This window comes from Equus asinus, chromosome 2 (genome assembly GCF_041296235.1).
Source record: "Equus asinus isolate D_3611 breed Donkey chromosome 2, EquAss-T2T_v2, whole genome shotgun sequence".
NCBI lineage: Eukaryota > Metazoa > Chordata > Mammalia > Perissodactyla > Equidae > Equus > Equus asinus.
The window spans coordinates 104,355,616-104,376,426 of NC_091791.1; the positions used below are offsets into that span (position 1 = coordinate 104,355,616).

The 20,811-nt window shown below is 43.6% G+C and overlaps 1 protein-coding gene across 10 annotated transcripts in view; it reads left to right on the forward strand.

The window, feature by feature from the left end:
* SV2B (synaptic vesicle glycoprotein 2B) overlaps positions 1-20,811 on the forward strand; it is a 194,199-nt gene that overhangs the window by 150,848 nt on the left and 22,540 nt on the right. For all 10 annotated transcript variants that reach the window (XM_044761749.2, XM_070495824.1, XM_070495825.1 and 7 more), the window contains 5 exons: positions 1,329-1,462; positions 2,598-2,687; positions 7,242-7,352; positions 8,440-8,528; positions 11,045-11,209. In XM_044761749.2, coding sequence (XP_044617684.1) covers positions 1,329-1,462; positions 2,598-2,687; positions 7,242-7,352; positions 8,440-8,528; positions 11,045-11,209 — 589 coding nt within the window. The remainder of the gene's footprint in view (positions 1-1,328; positions 1,463-2,597; positions 2,688-7,241; positions 7,353-8,439; positions 8,529-11,044; positions 11,210-20,811) is intronic.

A 20,811-nucleotide genomic window follows, 5' to 3' on the forward strand; every position in this document is an offset into this window, starting at 1 on the left:
AAGCTGGTGAATTATTATTGGTTGCTGGGAGCTTTCCCACACAGCAAATCTGTGGAGGTATCATGACCTGCAGTCTACAGCTGTGAAAACACACCGACACAATAACGGTGTGAGAAAGCCAGGATTTACAAAAGTCCAGCCTTTTTCCACTGTGTAATGTTCCTCAGAAGAGGAAAATTTGCTCCCCATGAGGCTATTCAGGATAATGTTTTGTAGATCCTGAAGGCAGTTTCTGAAAATGAATCTTAGGAATGCTTTGAATAACGACAGCTGAGTAGGAGCTGGTCACCTCCCCGTTTCAATGATGGTAGAAATCATTTGAATATAGAAGTTCAATTCTTTTAAATTGAAAAAAATTCATACTATGACTGACAGTGTTTTTCAAAGTGTGCTCCTGAACCCTGTGCATTGGAGTCACCTGGAGCTGGTATTACCCTTTGACCTGGGGAAGAGGGATCTCTGATTGAAACCCTGGGTCATATAAGGCCCTGCTTTGCTCTCCTCCAGCCACACCCCTTCCCATGAGGCAAGGGATCCCCGAGATCATGACCACCCCCTTCATCCAGATCACCCTCTCGGTGCTCAGGACCCAGGAATTCCCACTAAATTCAAGGGATCACGACAAGGACACCCATTCTCACCATGGTGGTGTGAGTGTGTGTCCACATCTGTCACATGAGGCCCCTCACTCTGCAGAAAGGGCGGGGCGAGGGAAAAGAAGGGGGTCCTGCCAGGGTGGGTTCTGTGTAATTCTGGGCCTGGCCTTCCAGCTCCTTATTTGTCAAGGCAGAAGGATAGAACATCTCTTATGTAACAGCTTGTTAATGTAGATTTTAATGAATATATAGAAATATGGCGTGTTGCCTCTATCTGTACTCCTACCCAAGTCCCTATAAATGTCAGTCCAGGCCTATCTAGGGGTTGTTAAAATGCAGATTCCCAGCACCTATCCTTGACTTTGGAATCAGAAGCTTTGGGGGCACAGCTGGGGAGTCTGCTTGTTAACCTGTGCCCCAGGGGTTGCTCTTGTGCCCTATAGTTTGAGAGCCAGTAGCCAGTGTCTCCCCATCCCCCTTTTTTTGTGAGGAAGATTGGCCCTGAGCTAACATCTGTGGCAGTCTTCCTCTATTTGGTATGTGGGTTGCCACCACAGCATGGCTGGATGAGTGGTGTAGGTCTGCACTTGGGATCCAAACCCGTAAATCCAGGCTGCCAAAGTGGTGTGTGCTGAACTTAACCACTACACCTCTGGGTTGGCCCCTTGAGCCAATATCTTTAATGTCACTCTAAGACCACGTGTCTGAAATCCTCTGCCTGCTTCCTCACAGGATGGGGCTTCAGCATGGGCACCAATTACCACTTCCACAGCTGGAGAGTGTTTGTCATCGTCTGCGCTCTGCCCTGCACTGTGTCCATGGTGGCCCTGAGGTTCATGCCAGAGAGCCCAAGGTTTCTGCTAGAGGTGAGTCAGCCCCCCTCCCCCCACATTGCCCTGGGAGAGTGATGGCACTGAGACAGGAGCTAGTGTTGCTTTCTCAGCCCCTGAGTCTTGCCTCCTCTCCTGCTTGCATGTTGCAAACCCCCCCATGTTGGCCGACCTGGCCCGTCTATAAATCGGGCTCCATTGCTGTCTGTGATGGTTGCATGCCCTGGATGGACTCTTACAGCTGGAGGGGCTCAGGAGCTCACTGAGCACCCAGCAGCAGGACTGTTCCCCAAGGCTGGGTGGAGGTGTGGGGTGCCCTCCTGGGGCCAGATGCAGCAGGGAGTTTTTTTAACCAGCGGCATCTCGGAAGTTGCCCTTTATTGTAGATCAGTTTCCCCAGGCTGCTGTAACAAAAGACCACAAACGGAGTGGCTTAGAGTAACAGAAATTTATTGGCTCACAGTTCTGGAGGCTACAAGTCCCAAATCAAGGTGTCAGCAAGGCCACGTGCCCCCGAAAGCCTGTAGGGGACTCCTTCCTTGCTCTTGGAGCTTCTGGTGGTTTGCCCTCAATTTTTGGCGTTCCTTGGCTCACAGCTGCATCACTCCAGTCCCTGCCTTTGTCACCACATGCGTTCTCCCTGTGTGTCTCTGCAACTTCACATGGCCGTCTTCTTACAAAGTCATGAGTCATATTGGATTAGGGACCCCCGCCCCCCCAGTAGGACCTCAGCTTAACACAATTAATTACATCTGTAGCAATGCTATTTCCAAATAAGGTCACGTTCCGAGGTACTGGGGGTTAGGACTTCAACATATCTTTTTTGCTGGGGAAGCCATTCAATCCATAGCATGTTGCTTCTTTGCTTTACCTCGTTTGTCAGGGACATGGCTCCCACCCAGCCATCTATTCAACCTTACAACTACGAGTAGTTACTCATAATGTATGGTGACGGTAATACGTAGCATTTACACCTTGAAGGCACAATCTTACTATCCTTCTAAGGTGGACTCGGGACAGAAACTTGTCCTCGTCTTTCACAAGCCCTAGATAGTAATGAGTCCGTGTCTAATGGCCTCAGGCTCAGGTGCCAGCTCTCCCTTGGGTTTGTAGGAATTCCCATCCTTAATCAGCAATGGATTTTTCATGTCTCTTTCCTTGGTTTTACCAGATGGGCAAACATGACGAAGCCTGGATGATTCTCAAGCAAGTGCATGACACCAACATGAGGGCTAAGGGGGCCCCGGAGAAGGTGTTCACGGTGAGTGAGGGGTCACCTCTGCCAGCAAGAGGGGGGCATCTCTTCTTTACTGTTTTGGTTTGCTAAAAATTATTACATAAGCACATCACAGAAAATTTGTCAAAAGGAGAATAAAAGCCTTGACATTCTCATTACTGTGTCATAATTATCCTTTGCATTTTGATGAATATCTTTTTCGGTACTGCTAATTGTTAAAAAACAACAGAAAAACTAGCTGTGTTCATGTGGGGTAAGCATATGTACACATATTTACATATACATGTGATTTAAGAGTACTCATAAGCATTTTATATGTTGTCTCTTACTGGTCATAACCATCCTTTTAATGAACAGTACTGTTAGGAACATTAACCCGTGTCCCTAACGTTAGAGATTTATTTTCTTGTTCCTATAAATATTGCTGCAACAAACCTTCTCATGCACATAATTCCTTCTCTTTCACCTTCTGGGTTTCTTTTTTAAGAGTAGACTCCTAGAAATAAAATAAATGACTGGCTCAAGGAGTGTGAGTATTTAATAGCTCTTGAGATATATTGCCAAATTATGTTTCAGTAGGGCTGTACCAGTCTACAGTGCCACAATCAACAGGATACCCATGTCTCTGCACCCTGACAGCATCCTAGCTGTTAGCCTAAATTTTGTTTCTTTCTAGTTTAAAAAGTGAAAGACTAGTAAATGGAAATTTCCATGAAGATGTCCTGTTAGTTACCGGGATGGGTGCTCCTGCCCATCAAGCTCTGTGGCCAACGACGAGGAATGCCCGCTGCAGGCATCTCTGTGCACAAGTTTGCATAACTTCCTTTTGGAGCAACTTCACATCCATTTCCCCCGAGGAAGACTTCCTGGGTTAACACTCACCTACTCTGACTCACTGCTTTGGTGTCTTTGGCTTCCATAATTTGAGTCTGGTGTAAAATGCTTGTCCTTGTTAACCCGTTGCTTAAAACCCCTGATTCTCAGGCAGGACCACATGGCAGCTAATTTGCAACATGAGGCCAGACAGTCTGGATCGAAATCCCAGTTTTGGCACTTTCTAGCTGTGTGGCCTTAGCCGAGGTACTCTCTGTGCCTCAATTTCTTATTGGGAAAAAAGGGATAATAATGTCTTTAAATATGGTTATGGTAAAGATTAATAAAGCACCTAAAACCATGCCTAACTTGGAGTAAGGGCTGCATAGATGTTAACTAATATTCTAAAATGTTGTGATATGTTTTCGTAAATTAACTCAAGTAATAAAGTTTATGGAAAGATGCTCAACAGCATATTTCCCTAATTCCAATGCTTCTAGAATTACCCAAAATATGGGGCCAGTGCTTTTATCACAAACATTTATTAAGAAGCACAATTAACAGAAATGCTGCAAATGAAAGATGTTAAGGGTGTAGATGGCTCTCCCAACCCCCATCCCCATCACTCTGTGTGATGGATTGTAATGCTGCAGCTTGACTGCAGGTGTGGGTACCAGATGTTAGCAGGGGCTCCCTGTCCACTGGGATCTGGGTGTGCTTGCTCAGTCCTGCCCTCCACCCCCCACCCATTCCATAGCCTGCTCTCCGAGCTCCTGCTTATTCACTGTCTTCTGCCTCTGCCCCCAGCCTCTGAATCCACATCTGCTGGATTCATTTTCTATCACATCAACCTGGTATGAAACACACACATACACAGACATATTAAGATACACAGACACACATGCACAGAGACACACACACACATATATATACAGACACACACAGACACAGACACAAAGACACAGACTCATACACACATACACACACACACACACACACACACACTTACAGAGTACACAGCCTTCTCCTTCTTTTCTCCCTGCCCCATCCTCCTCCTCTTTTTCTCCTCTTTAATTTCCATCTCCTTTCCCCATCCTCTCTAATCTTCTCCCTCCGGAATAAAACAAATTCTTCTGCTTGGCTCATGCACAGTAGGTTCCTGGTCTTTCAAGTTGGAGTGGCGTCTCCCTGGGATTCTCCCACACCTCAAGCACTTCATTAACATATTTATTCCAAACACGCCTGGAGCTCTCCTAAGAGAGGTCCTGCTGGATAGATTACTCGCCACTTCACTTGTGTGTGTGTCTCTGCCTTCCCCAGGTGACTGTAAACCCATCCCGACCTTCCCCGCCCCCCACAGGGCAGTACCTTACACATAGTGGTTTTCCTAATGTTGCTTCTCGAAGGACCACTTCTCAACCAGCTGCATGGGCTTGCCTGACTGTAAGCCCCTTTCTGGAGAAGTGATCCCATGTTAACAACCCATTCTAACGTAGAAAGCCTAATTTTGAGGGATGAAATCCTAGTCTGGAAATCAGTAAAACCTCCAATTTTCAAAGGCAAAAGCAAAGCCTTTTTTCTTTGGGACCAGAGTCCTCGCTTGCCCCAGGAAGAGAGTCCAGGCAGAAGTCAGCGAGCATGGGGCTATGAAACACGGGCGTTTTGTCTCACACCAACACCCATGCTAGTTACCTCGTCCTCAGACATAACCTTGCTTTTAGTGGGTTTCACTCAATGGGAAAGGGAATGAAAAAGGTTAGGCTCATTATTCCATACTGACTTGGTGACCGTATTAACTAAGTAGGAGTGGATGTCTGGATGGGCCAGGAAAAAAGAAAAGAAAAGGACCAACCGGAAAGTGTTGACTGACCTCAGCGAGCTGTGGCTGGTAGTCAGGCGTGAACACTCAGCCCCCGGGATGGGGTTTCGTGCTTTGCTCCTGTGCGCTGCCCTCATAACTGTGCTCAGCAGCCTGGAGGAAGAGCTCAGGGCGGGTCAGGCTCTCAATTGGTGGTGGGGTTCATGGTGAGTGCCGGATGCTGCCCTCCCCGCTCTTACCTTCCAGCTGATGGAGTTCAGGACATGCTGCTGCAGAATATGGCCCCTTGGCATATGGAATATCTGGACCTGAAGGGGTTTGAGAGAACAGCAGAACCAGAAACGTCACTCTGACCTCTTCCCACTCGCTCTTCTTCCCTGAAACAGGTCATCAATCTCCAGTGTGAAAGGTGCATCCCCCGTACTGGGGGGAAAGAAGATGCTCTTATCAGCAGAGAAGGCTGTGTGCACAAACCTGGTTAATCTAACCCTTATCATCCTAGTTACTTCTTCACCATTTACTACCCCTAGCCCAAACCCCTCTGTCTTGTCAATTCTTCACAAATTTGTTTTTTCTTTGTTTAAAGGGTATAGAAGCCTCTTGCTCTGGTCACTTCTTCGAGTCTTCATTCCCTTGTGACGGCTCCCATGGACATGTGAAAATTCAATAAGATTTTCTTCTGTTAGTCTGTCTTTGTCAGTTGAATTTTCAGCCCCAGTCAGGGACCCTAAGAGGGTCAAGGGAAACTTTTTCCTCCCCTGCAGAGCCCTGGGTGTCACCAGCCTCATTCACTGCCTCATGAGCTCCTAACTGCCAGGTGGCAGGTGTCCCCTGTGAAACCTTTGGAAAGGGTCCCCTGGGAACCAGAGTTCTGCGGGGCTGGGTGAACACAGACCATCTTCTAATTTAGACTGAACTGAAGACAAGTATCCTAGTTAATTGTAAATTAGAGTAATTATGTTCGAAGTTGTCAACACACCCACTCCCAAATCTCTAGGGAATAGGGTGTTATTTTCCCTAGGAGCAAAGAAAAGAAAAATTTGCATTTGAGTGGCTAGTTTATTGCTTTGGAGTGTGGTTTTTAAGGTGCTTCCGGATTTGGGTCAGCCTTCCCTCTGGCCTCTTCTGGCTGCAGTCAGGGTGCATGGTATCCCCGGGTATCTGATAACAGGAAGCCCAGCTCCAGCCGGGGTTCTGCAGGGCCTGCTGTGTTGGCTCTGCGGTGGCGCCATCTGAGCCCAGGTGGAAGAGCATCTGCAGAGCCCACGCTCCTGGGAATGGGAGGATAAGCTTGTACCAGATTCTCCAAGGGGTGCCTACATGGGATCCAGACTTCTGTGATGTTAATACCCATTAAGGATAGACTTGTGAACGTTAAGGTGGAGTCAGCTCTGCTGTGGGCAAGTCAAATATAAATGGTAATTCAGTGTATTATGGCCCACTGATTTCCCAAAGGCATGATTTTGTGAAGAGACTGATTCGTTTTGTCTGCAGTGGGACGAAGATCCCTGGGAGATGCTGTGTACGTTTTTGGCTAAGAATCACTGAACGAGGGACCAGCCCCGTGGCCGAGTGGTTAAGTTCACGTGTTCCGCTTCCACGGCCCAGGGTTTCGTGGGTTTGGATCCTGGGCACGGACCTATCACGGCTCATCAGGCCATGCTGAGGCGGTGTCCCACACAGCACAACCAGAAGGACATATAACTAGAATATACAACTATGTGCTGGGCGGCTTTGGGGAGAAGAAGAAAAAAAAAGAAGATAGGCAACAGATGTTAGCTCAGGTGCCAATCTTTAAAAAAATAAAAAAAGAATCACTGAATGAGAGGGTCACCAAAGGCTCCTCCAGCCCTCCATAAGTTAGTAAAGTCAGTGACATTAGACGAAAAATTAAAAAGTCTGACACAGAGTGGGTTAAGATTCTCTCGCCCATCTTTGCTTTACAGGTTTCCAACATCAAAACTCCCAAGCAAATGGATGAATTCATTGAGATCCAAAGTTCAACAGGAACTTGGTACCAGCGCTGGCTCGTCAGGTTCAAGACCACTTTCAAGCAGGTATGACTGGGGACGAGAGGGAGGCTCTGTGGAAATCTGTAACCTCAGTGGATAAAGAATAAAGACCCTGGACTACCCTGTCAACCCAAGGCAGTTATGGTGGAGACGAAGCAACCCTGGATGGGGATGTTTGGATCCTAGCCCATGCCTGCTTCTCATGGCTGTGTGCCTTGAGCCACAAACTCTCTAAATCTTCTTTTCTTTTCTTTTTCTTTTTTTTTGAGGAAGATTAACCCTGAGCTAACATCTGCTGCCAATCCTCCTCTTTTTTGCTGAGGAGACTGGCCCTGAGCCAACATTCGTGCCATCTTCCTCTACTTTATATGTGGGACGCCTGCCACAGCATGACTTGACAAGCAGTGCATAGGTGCATACACAGGATCCGAACCGGCGAACCCAGGGCCGCGGAAGCGGAACGTGTGAACTTAACTGCTGCGCCACCAGGCCGGCCCCTTATTTTCTTTTCTTTGCGCTTCCTTCCCGAGGCAGAGATTTTGAATGTAGAGAAAATGTCAAGTCTGAGTCGACATTATTCTGTCTAGCAATTTTTCTTTAAAGAATCCATAGGAAGAAAGGAGGGAGTGAAAGAAACGACCCCTTGAGGTTTGTCAGTGATTTCTGAGAACATCTTCATGAAGGGCAAGGCCATTTCTTTGGAGAAGTGGCTCCTACAGGCAAGTCAGTTGTTGAGCACCAAGGCAGCCGATGGCCAGAGTCTACTGAGACTGGATGACCTTCGTGGTGTATGGTCATTAAAGGTTTGGAGTATCACCCATCCCCACAGGCAGGGAGCAGGACTCACTACTCAAGGTTATTCAGTGCCTTGAAATCCCCACTCTGTGCTTTTGATCACAAGCATGGAATATTGCTGTGTTTCCAGGAGAGATGCTACAGGACTGTTAGAGGTTGAGGCCAGCCAGTAAGAAGAGAAGAGGCTTTCCGTATTGTTTGAACAGAATTGCTGCCTCTGGGAGATAATGGCTGTCATTCTCTCCATGGGTTCCTAGGCAACTTATTAGAAAATCTTGGAAGTGAGCTCTGCCCAGTCGCAAGTTCCTTTAATAACCTTTCTTTGGTGTGGTTATAGGTCTGGGATAATGCTCTATACTGTGTGCTGGGGCCCTACAGGATGAACACGCTGATTCTGGCCGTGGTCTGGTTCAGCATGGCTTTAAGGTAAGTTCTGTCTTACTCAGGTTCATTCATTCCTCTGTGCCTCAGGCCCTGTTCTATAAATTGAGGATTATCATTGGTTCTAACTCATGGAGCCTGTATCAGATTGCATGCTTTCGACTGCAAGTAGCAGGCAACCCACTGTAGTAGATTTTACATTGAGGAAATTTCTTATCCTTTGTAATAAGAATTCTGTAGAGAGGTGGGTTCTGGGAGGAGTTTCAGCCTTGGGCTTGTTCTTGTCTGATTGCAAGATGCCTGCATTGCTCCTGGCATCCTGTTGACATGGGAAAATGACCCAAGGAGGAAGCGGCTGCCTCTCTGAGCTTCCCTTTGTAACAGTGAGGAAATCTTTCTCAGGAGACCCCACTTTCCTGGTTATATTAGCCAGATGTATGTCACATGCCTAGGGCCAAACTAATCAGGGGTGAAGGGAATGTGTGATCTCCCAGTGATTTGAGACTAATCGGGATTTGCCTCTGAGCCAAAGGTACCATTAGCTTTCCTGGAGGTTGATACTGGAGCAAAATCAAGTTTCTATTCCCAAGGAAGATGCAAGGAATGAATGCTGAGTAGGCGGCCATCAGTGTCACTGTGAATATTAAATAGATAAAACAGTGAAACTCTGCAATAATGTGCCCTACAGTAAAGACAATGAAATATACTATGATTGTTGATTACTTGGCTCCTTTCTCAAACAGCAGACTCTCACCCCGGTCGTTTCACTCACCTCCAAATAACATGACCCTTCTCTCTATGTAAGTTTTGGGGCCCACTGGCAGCATTATGAGGCTCTTTTACTGCATATGTAAAGTGCTTGCCATGGTTTCTGGCACATAATAAGTGCTCAATAAATTGCTATGATCAATTAGGAACTTCGAGTGAGATTTTAAACTTCCATCTATGAAACTGCCTTGTTGATCACCAGCCGTGCCCAAAGGCACAGTCCCTCGACTCAGGGAATTAAGTTGGCTCTAATGACCTCTTTGATTATGGGAGGGACGTGGGGAGACCTGCTTTCTTCCAATATCTTACCAAATTTCTGCCAATACCTCTTCATGGAGACGCAAACAGGTAAAGGTAGAGAGGAAGCTGGACCCTGTTCCCCTCCACCTGTTCTGTCTAAACTAGGAGAGAACATTCCAGAAGCCAAAGAGGGTAGGCTCTGGGATTCAATTCACTGATAGTTTTTGAATATGTTTTACTTATACTTACTTATGTCTAAATTAATTTTGTTGAATAGGTAATATATTTCAAATGTTGAAACAGAGAAATCTTGTGTCTACCTCTTCCCCCTCTGCTCATTCTCTTCTGCCTCCTGTTTGTAATTATCTTTTGTTTTCCTGTTCATCATTCCAGTGTTTCTTTTTGCAAATTTAAGCATATATATATGTACATGTACACACACATGCATATATATATGCTTACATGTTTATTTCTTCCTCATTTTCTTATTCAAAGGGACGCATTGTTTTGCATCTGCTTTTTGCATTCAACAATATATTCTGGTGGTCTCTCATACCAGTACACTGAGATTTTTGTCATTCTTCTCTGCAGTGACATGCCTAGTATGTCTGCCTAGCACACCACAGTACAGCACCACGCTTTATTCAATCAGGGCCTTATGGCTAGACTCTTGGGGAGTTTTCAGACTTCTGCTATTTCAAATGATGTTACAATGAGTAACCATGTTTGTAGGCTACTTTGTGTTGGGTAAGTTATCAGTGGAATAGATTCCTAGAAATGGGATTATGGAGTCAAAGGGGGTAAATCTACCAGTAATTTTTTTTAGACATTGACCAATTCTCCTCTATACGATAATGCACAGTTTTTCCCTTTTCCCAGCAATGCATGAGAGCACCTGTTTACTTACAGCCTCATCAACAGAGTGTTTTGGCAAACTTTGGGCTTTTGACAATCTGGTAGGCAAGAATTGTAGCAGTGTGGTTTTAATTTGCATTTTTCGTACTGTGAGTGGTGTTTTATACGTTTAATGGCCATTATCTTGAGTTTTCCAGAGATAAAACTGTATTATCTGCAAATAGATAGTTTTACCTCTTGCTTTGCGGTTTTGTATTCCTATTTTCTTTCTCCTTTCTAGCTGAGTTGGCTAAGACCTACATTATAGTGATAAATAGTAGTGGTGATAATGGGTATCTGGTCTCATTCTGGATTTTAGTGGGAATGTCTTTAGTGTTTCCCTTTTAGATAGGATTCTGCCTTTTGAGCTGAGATATGTATTTTCTTACATGTTAAGGAAGTGTCCATCAATTCCCCATCTTTGGGTATTTTTATCAGGAATGAATTTTTTTTTATCCAATGCCTTTTCAGCTCTGTGGAGATGTCATGACTTTTTTCCGCAGATCTATTAATATGATTAGTTATATTATTAGATTTTCTAATAATGAACCATACTAATACAGTTCAAAGGAGCTTGATCTACATCAAGTCAAGAATGTAGACTCTGATCGTAGAATAAAGTGTGTTGCTGCTCGAATATTCTGACTTTTCTGTTACAGCTACTATGGACTGACAGTTTGGTTCCCTGATATGATCCGGTATTTTCAAGATGAAGAATACAAGTCCAAAATGAAGGTATTTTTTGGTGAGCATGTGTACGGTGCCACAATCAACTTCACGATGGAAAATCAGATTCACCAACATGGGAAACTTGTGAATGACAAGTAAGTGAGAGATGCGGGCTTTCCCCAGATCGGGGTGACAGTCCTGGGCACTGTTCTTGGGAGAGAGCCATTGGAAAGATAGGAATTCAATATGGCGGGGACGCTCCAAGGCTGTTGCAGTATCACAAGTTATTCTGGCTGCCAGAGACATGACAATTCTGTCATGTGGCTCTGTCTGTATTGTGCTGGCTCCCAGTCCTCCCTAATCGCCTGGCTGTAGCTGATGCATTGAAGGATGGAGACATTTGACTGAGGAGAATCAGTCAGACCAGCTTTCCGGAGACCTTGCACCTTCGATGGAGATGTAAAGAGAGCTGTGGCCCTTATGGTGCTTGCCTGGAGAGAAGGCACAGAGCTCTAACTGCTGAGGTCCCTGCAGCAACCCATGACCTGGTTGTTGAGCTTTTGCTTTGATTCTAGAAGCTTCTCCAGGCTAAGGCCAACAGGGTACTATCTATGTTAGTCTTTCACCTAATATTACCTCCATGGGTTGGTTAGCATGGCCCAGCATCATCAAGAGTGTCGTTGTCCTTTAGGGAAAGATAAGTGGAGTTTTAGAAAAGTCCTGCCTACATCTTTGCGGGCTGCTTCCTGAATCTGTTTGACTTCCCCTCTTTCTCTTCTTGAGACAAATGAGACACACGGTCCAGCCCACTGGGGTTGAAGAATGCCTCTTTGAGGCTGCTTTCTGCAGCCCCCCAAATGGGTCAGGGCAGGACATTAAAGTTTACCCCAGGCCACATTATTCACTAAGCTGAGCTTTTATTTCTCTGCTGTTGCCCTTCTTGAATCGTACTTAGCAAGCTCATCGGTTCAGGCTGCATGGTGGCACCAGAAATACCATGGCCCAGATAGTTCAGTGTCAGTGATAGAAACTGCCCCATATTTACCACCTCTGTACAAAAATTAACACCATGAATTCTCTCCTCCAGCTCATGGTCTACCTCCCCTCCCCACACCCACCCACATGACCAAGTGGAGTGGTCCTGCCCATGACTGTTAGTCACTTGGGGAAGGAGTGTGTGTCTGAGTGAAGTCCAAGGAGGATGCCTTCTGTGGTCTAGTCCATACGGCTCTTCCAGGCCAGACCTTAGCAAACGTTCACTGTTATTTAGGATGAGAAAGCGTGAAAGGAAAGGAGGAATATTATTTCTACAAATAGGAGACCTTTGGAAAAGAAGGTTAGTGTCAAGTGTCAGTGGACGTGGAATTCAGATTTTCAGATGCTATTTTTCAATGCAGAAGCTGAGTCTCAAACACATACACCCACGCATGCACACGCCCTCTGCAGAGACACTTCAGAGTCACTGTGATCTGCTGAGAGTGGTCACTGCAGGGGTGGCGGCTCCAAAGCCAGTGGCAGTGGGTGGCAATAGCCCCAGCATTTCTCACTCACTCTAGGGCTCTTCAGTATGACTCAAGGAATCTTGTGTTGGCATCGCCAAGGAAGAAATGGTGCCCTTGCTTTATTAGAATGCTTTGGAAATGTTGAAATCTAAGGGTCATTGTGGATGGCTAGATGATACTCATGCTATGACACCATTCCCTGCAGAGATGAATTCACTAAAAGGTGCCTCATTTAGGAAGTTCCCAATGTTCTGTGATACTCTATTGTGATATTAGTAATAATAATGATAGTAATGCCAATAATGCTAACTGCGGTAGCTCACATTATCCAGCATTTCTATGTGCCTGGCACTGCCTTAATGCCTTACATAGATTATTTCATTTAATCCTCACAAAACCTTCAGGAGGGGAGAAATATGCTTTTTATCTCTTACAGATGGGGAAACAGAGAGGTGGAGTCACTTGCCCAAGACCACACAGCCAACCTAAATAGAAATGTCTCTCTCCCAACCAGGCATTCGGGCTCCAATCCTGTAACCTTGACAACTACTAATATCATCTCACTGGGAAAATCTCCACTTCAAGAGGCCCTGTTTTACATGATGTTTTCTGCATTAAAAAGTTAATTGCAATGCCAGAGCCCTTGTGATTTATGACAGGCTGGTTTAGGAGCTCTAAGACTTAGCTAAGCAGAAAATGGGAACTTTTGGTCCACTCTGTTCTTTTCACTTTTCTCAGCCTCCTGAAGCTGTCAGCAAGGTGCTGGGTACAGCAAGGAGGAAGCAAGCGTTTGTGAAATCTGTGGTCCCATCTTGCGGACCCAGGACCCCAGGGGACCGTGGAGTTATTGACAAGGGTCTGGGAATGCAGACACATGCTGAGGATTGTCTGGGAGTGGATGTAAATATCCTGCATGCACACATGTTCTACCGTGTTTCTATGTTTCAACTGTGTGTGGGTGTTTTTGTGTGATATTAAAATACAAATTCCTTTAAAAGTTACAATGAATTGATTTTAACTTGTCATATGTATGTTTTCTAACCAACGAATACTAAAAGTACAACCACTGTCACTTGAAGCCCATAATTGCCCGCCCCCGGCAAATTGAATAAAAAGAGTGTTTTTCTCCTTGGAAGATTAGGAACCTTTGAAACTGAGCTGAGTGGACAAATCTGGTCTCTTTCCTTGAGTTATGCTGCCATCTGCTGGTCATGAGCTAGAAAACACCTCATCTTTGAAAACCCCAAGCCTCTTTGGAGAGGCTACTGTTCTTTAGTTGGTTGTGGCGTTTCTCCTGTTCGTACCAGTATTCATCCTTTAACTTTATCCACACTTCGCTGATTTAAAATGTAGATGGAAACTGTTTACTTTATTGACTGTCACACACGGGGGAAAATGACTTTTGTGTAAACAGGGCTTCAGACTTCCCCCACGGGCTTTGTCATTAAAGGGCATCCTCTTGACAGCTAAACTTCATCCTTCTGTACAACCCATCCCTTTCGCCCCAAGAAGAAACAAAAGTACGCAGATTAGTTTTGGCCTGCTCCCCGAGCACCGTCCGCAGCCTCCTGGTGCATCTTAGGGGATCACGTGGCTCTTACACTGCGTTTGCTTCAGAACTCCTGAGTTTTTAGAAAATGCAAGAAAGGCAATAGAAAAAGTCCATGTTTTAAACCCTGAGCCAAAATATCAGGCCAGGTTTTCCTTACTATTAATTAAAAACAGGATAGCTTTTCATCCTAGAGCATGTGTAAACTAATTAATTAACTTACCCTCTCCACTTGAGAAGAAATGTGTGCTTGGCAGGGCTCATTACTGTGAGGGTTAGGATGGGGAAGGGGATTATCTGATTGATTGATTTTCTTTTTGTTTATTAATTTAATTTTTTTTTACTTCATGGTTTATAATATTATACTAATTTTGGGTGTACCTCATTATATTTTGATTTCTGTGTAGATTACATCATGTTCACCACCCAACGACTAATTACCATCCTTCACCACACACATGTGCCTAATTACCCCTTTTGCCATCATCCCACCCCCTTTCCCACCTGGTAACCACCAGTCCAATCTCTGTCTCTGTGCATTTGTTTGCTTTTGTTTTTATCTTCTATTTATGAGTGAGATCATATGGTATTTGACTTTCTCCTTCTGACTTATTTCGCTTAACATAATACCCTCTAGGTCCATCCATGTTGTCACAAATGGCCAGATTTCATCATTTCTTATGGCTGAGTAGTATTCCATTGTGTACATATACCACATCTTTATCCATTCCTCCTTTGATGGGCACCTAGGTTGCTTCCAAACCTTGGCTATTGTGTATAATGCTGTGATGAACATAGAGCTGTGTATATCTTTACGTATTCATGTTTTCATGTTCTTTGAATAAATACCCAGCAGTGGAATAGCTGGATTGTATGGTAGTTCTATTCTTAATTGTTTGAGGAATGTCCATAATGTTTTCCATAGCGGCTGCACCAGTTTGCACTCCCACCAGCAGTGTATGGGGGTTCCTTTTTCTCCATATCCTCGCCAACACTTGTTTCCTGTCTTATTAATTATACCATTCTGATGAGCGTGAGGTGATATCTCGTAGTTTTGATTTGCATTTCCCTGATAGTTAATGATGTTGAGTATTTTTCATGTGCCTGTTGGCCATCTGTATATCTTCTTTGGAGAAAAGTCTGTTCAGATCTTTTGCCCATTTTTCTATTGGATTATTAGTTTTTTTGTTGTTGAGATGTATGAATTCTATGTATATTTTGCATATTAACCCTGTCTCAGATATATGGTGGGCAAATAGCTTCTCCCAATTGTTAGCTTGTCTTTTTGTTTCGCTGATGGTTTCCTTTGCTGTGCAGAAGCTTTTTAGTTTGACATAGTCCCATTTGTTTATTTTATGTGTTGTTTCCCTTGCCGGGTCAGATACGGTACTTGAAAATATGCTGCTAAGACTGCTGCCTAAGAGCGTACTGCCTATATTTTCTTCTAGAAGTTTCATGGTTTCAGGCCTTACGTTCAAGTCTTTAATCCATTTTGAGTTAATTTTTGCGTATGGTGTAAGATAGTGGTCTACTTTCATTCTTTTGCGTGTGGCTGTCCAGTTTTCCCAACACCGTTTATTGAGGAGACTCTCCTTTCTCCATTGTACGTTCTTGGCTCTCTTGTTGAAAATTGGCTGTTCATAGATGTGTAGGTTTATTTCTGGGTTCTCGATTCTGTTCCACTGATCTGTGTGTCTGTTTTTATGCCAGTGCCATGCTGTTTTGGTTACTATGACTTTGCAGTATATTTTGAAATCAGGGAGTATGATACCTCCAGCTTTGTTTTTTTTTCTCATGAATCCTTTGGCTATTCAGGATCTTTTGTTATTCCATATAAATTTTAGGATTCCTTGTTCTATTTCTGTGAAAACTGTCGTTGGAACTTTGATAGAGATTGCATTGAATCTGTAGATTTCTTTAGGAAGTGCGGACATTTTGTGTTAATTCTTCCAATCCAAGAGCATGGAATATCTTTCCATTTCTTTGTCTTCCTCAATTTCTTTCAACAATGTGTTACAGTTTTCAGCGTACAGGTCTTTCACTTCTTTGGTTACTTTTATTCCTGGATATTTTATTTTTTTGTTGCAATTGTAAATGGGATTGTATTCTTAATTTCTGTTTCTGCTACTTTGTTGTTAGTGTACAGAAACACAACTGATTTTTGTATGTTGATTTTGTATCCTGCAACTTTACAGTATTCCTTTATTATTTCTAAAAGCTTTTTGGTGGAGTCTTTAGGGTTTTCTATTATAAAATTATGTCATCTGAAAGTAGTGACAGTTTCACTTCTTCCTTTCCAATGTGGATCCCTTTTATTTCCTTTTCTTGCCTGATTGCTCTGGCTAGGACTTCCAATACTACGTTAAATAAGAGTGGTGACAGTGGGCATCCTTGTCTGGTTCTTGTTCTTAGAGGGATAGCTTTCAGTTTTTCTGCATTGAGAATGATATTAGCTCTGGGTTTGTCATATATGGCCTTTATTATGTTGAGGTACTTTCCTTCCATACCCATTTTATTCAGAATTTTTATCACAAATGGGTGCTGTATCTTGTCAAATGCTTTCTCTGCATCTATTGAGATGATCATGTGATTTTTATTTTTTATTTTGCTAACGTGGTGTATCACGTTGATTGATTTGCCGATATTGAACCATCCCTGCATCCCTGGAATAAATCCCACTGATCATGATCTATGCTCTTTTTAATGTATTGCTGTATTCCATTCGCTAGTATTTTGTTGAGGATTTTTGCATTGATGTTTATTGGGGATATTGGCCTTTTATTTTCTTTTACTGTGTTGTCCTTGTCAGGTTTTGGTGTCCGGGTGATGTTGGCCTTGTAGAATGAGTTAGGAAGCTTCCCCTCCTCTTCAGTTTTTTGGAAGAGTTTGAGAAGGATAGGTATTAAGTCTTCTTTGAATGTTTGGTAGAATTCAGCAGGTAAGCCATCTGGTCCTAGACTCTTATTTTTTGGGAGGTTTTTGATTACTGTTTCGATCTCCCTCCTGGTGATTGTTCTATTCAAATTCTCTATTTCTTCTTGATTCAGTTTTGGAAGGTTGTATGATTGTAAACCTTTATCCATTTCTTCTAGATTATCCAATTTGTTGGTGTATAGCTTTTAGTAATCTTTTCGGTTTTTGAAATGTCTGTTGTAATTTCTCCTCTTTCATTTCTGATTTTATTTATTTGAACCTTCTTTCTTTTTTTCTTGGTGAGTCTAATTAAAGGTTTGTCAATTTTGTTTATCTTTTCAAAGAACTAGCTCTTTATTTCATTGATTTTTTTTGTATTTTGTTTTAGCCTCTTTCATTTATTTCTGTTCTGATTTTTATTATTTCCTTCCTTCTATTGATTTGGGGCTTTGTTTATTCTTCTTTTCCTAGATCCTTTAGGTGCACTGTTAGATTGTTTATTTGAGATTTTTCTTGTTTGTTGAGGTAGGCCTGTTGTGCTATAAACTTCTCTCTTAGGACCACTTTTGCTGTATCCCATAAATTTTGGCATGTCATATTTTCATTTTCTTTTGTCTCAAGGTATTTTTTTAATTTCTCCTATGATTTCTTCATTGACCCAATTGTTGTTCAGTAGCATTTTGTGTTATCTCCACATATTTGTGGCTTTTCCAATACCCTCTTATCATGGAAATAGATAATTTTAGTACTTTTGTCATTTGACCTTCATATTAGCTTATAGGTTGTTAAACTGCTACCTTTACTGTATATATGCCTTTACCAGTGATTTTATTGCTTTTTTTTTGGATAATTTTCTTATTCCTATTTGTGAGCTTTCCTGTTCCACTTAAATAATTCCCTTTAGCATTTCTTGTAGGCTGGTTTCTTGGTGATAAACCCCTTTAGTTTTTGCTTGTCTGGAAAACTCTTTTATCTCCTTCCATTCTGAATGATGACCTTACTGGACAGAGTATGCTTTTGCCAAGCAGTGCCATGTCTGTGCCCAGGATCCGAACTGGCGAATCCAGGGCTGCCGAGAAGTGGAACATGCAAACTTAATCACTGCGCCACTGAGCCGGCCCACAGAGAATTCTTGGCTGTAGGTTTTTTTCCTTTCAGCACTTTAGGTATATCATGCCTCTTCCTTCTATCATGTAAGGTTTCTGCTGAGAAGTCAGCTGATAGCCTTATGGGGTTTCCTTTATTTGTAACTTCTTGCCTTCCTCTTGCAGCTTTTAGGATTCTTTCTTTATCTTTAATTCTTGACATTTTAATTATAATATGTCTTGGTGTGGACCTTTTTGGTGTTCTCTGTACTTCCTGTACCTGGACATCTGTTTCCTTCCTAAGGTTAGGAAAGTTTTCAGCTATTATTTCTTCAAGTAGATTCTCTGCCCCTTTGTCTCTCTCTTCTCCTTCTGGGACACATATAATATGGATGTTAGTGCACTTGTTGTTGTCCCAGAGCTCCCTTAGGCAGTCCTTGTTCTTTTTAATTCTTTTTTCTTTTATCTTTTCAGCTTGGATGATTTCCTCTAGTCTTTTGTCCAGCTCACTGATCTCTTCTTCTGTATCATCTGCTCTGCTTTTGAGTCCCTCTAGTGAATTTTTCATTTCCTGTATCATATTCTTCATTTTTGATTGGTTCTTTTTTGTATGTTCCAATTCTTTGTTAAAGTTCTCACTGAGTTCACCCATTCTTCTCCCAAGATCAGTGAGCATTCTTATGACTCTTAGTTTCTTCTCTTTGTCAGGTAGATTGTCTATCTGTGTTTCGCTTAGTTCTTTTTCTGGGTTTTGTCCTGTTCCTTTACTTGGAATGTATTCCTTTGTCTCCTCATTTTGCCTCTATCTCTGTGCTTATATCTATGTATTAGGTAGATCAGCTACATCTCCTGATTTTGGAGAGGTGGCCTTATGTATGAGATGCCTTATGAGGCCCGGCAGTGTGCTTCCCTCTCATCACCAGTTCCAAATGTTCCAGGAGCGACCACTGTGTGGGCTACATGTTTACTTCTGTTGTGGCAGGGTTGCTCTTGCTACAGGTCCTGGGGAGTCTAGGCTAGTCCCCCTGGCTGGCTGGTTGTAATGTTCAGCTGCTTTTGGTTGCTATGGACCCTTCAGTCACTTTTTTGGGTGTGGGGAGCACCAGCACAGTTGGCTGCAAGGTCTAATGGGAAATTTCTTTTGCAATTTTTCTGTTGAGTGAGTAGGCCCTCAGTGTGGCTAGTTGCTATGTTCAGGAGCTTACAATTGCTGTAGGCCTCTGGCCTGCAAGGCTGTTGTCAGCTCTCTCAGGATTGCAGCTGAGTGGGGCCAGCCCCAGGCATGGGAGAACCCAATTGTTTCAGGCTTTGGAAGGTGGGGCCAATCCCCCATGTGGCTGTTTGAGAGGAACAGCTCTTCTGTGGCTGACAAGCCCCACTGCCCACAGGGCCACACACCCCGTCAACGTAGTCCTGCCCCATGCATGCACCCCGACCCACTGAAGTGGACCCAGCCACCCCACTGCAGAGGCCCCACACACTCCATCAATGCAGGTCTGCCCCTCATGCAGGGAAGGCTGCATACCTTAGGATTGCTCTGGGTCATCCATGAAGCACCACAGCTTGAAGATGGCCTTTTTCTCTCCAGAAAGGAATTTCTACCTCTTCCACGTCAGCCAGCGCCATCCCTTGTTGTGTGGGTTCTTTTTATCCAGTTTTCAGTTCTCTCTCAGGGGTAACTATTCCAAGAGTAGCTGTAAATTTGTTGTGTCCATGGGAGGAGGTGAACTCAGAGTCTGCCTATGCTGCTATCTTGACACTGTTCAGATTATCTGATTTAAAACTCCCTGGACATCCGGGAGATGTGCCTGATTCCTGTTTGTGAGGGGTCATGACCCAGGAAGTAATGTCATAATCTTGTGTTTTCCGCACAACTGAAAGGGGAGTTGATGCTGTGTTCTGCTCATGGCTGGAACCTCAAATGGGAAAGAGTAGTCTTCACATAGGACAATTGGCCAGTGAAAAATAGGAGAAAAGCTCTCATGAGTTCTTCTTGAAGCTCAGAGTTGAATAGCTTGGGATGAAAATGAGACTGCCCAGGTTTAACTCTAAAATGAGCTGTGTAGTATAGTAGGGAGTGGGAAGAGCAGAGAGGGAAAGAAAGCAAATACACATCTAGAAAAGAGAAGAAGGTTGATTTCACGTGTCACACTGAAATGTTACCCACGCTGTTGAAGGCTGCTTTTACTGGGGCATAAATGAGAATTTTCTGCAGCTGCTGTGGGCCTGTTTCAGGACAGTAAAGCTCCATGAGGATGCCAATGGTGGGAAATGTGTCAGTGTACCTTCTGGCTTCTGGATTTCAGGAAGCAGCCATGGATTGAGTGACTGGGTCCAAGCCTTGGCCTTGATCCATCAGTAACTAGCTGAGCCATCTCTGACCTGTCTACGCCTCCAATTCCACATCTGAAAGTGATCGTATTGATATATAATGTGTATAATGCCTCAGAGTTAATAAAACATCTCAGTAAAATTTTGTAATTGAATATAGGCCCTGCATAGTTCTTGCTGAGACCCTTCCTGGATGTTTTATAATTTTATTGGCTACTGAAAATGGGAATTGCTTTTCCCCCATCAAACATTTCCACAGGTTATTGCAAATAAATAGAAACCCTATTGATTTCTGGATGTGTATTTTGTATCTAACTGAGCTCTTTTAGTAGTTCCAACAGTTTCCCTTTGTTATTGTTATAGAAGGCTATCATCTT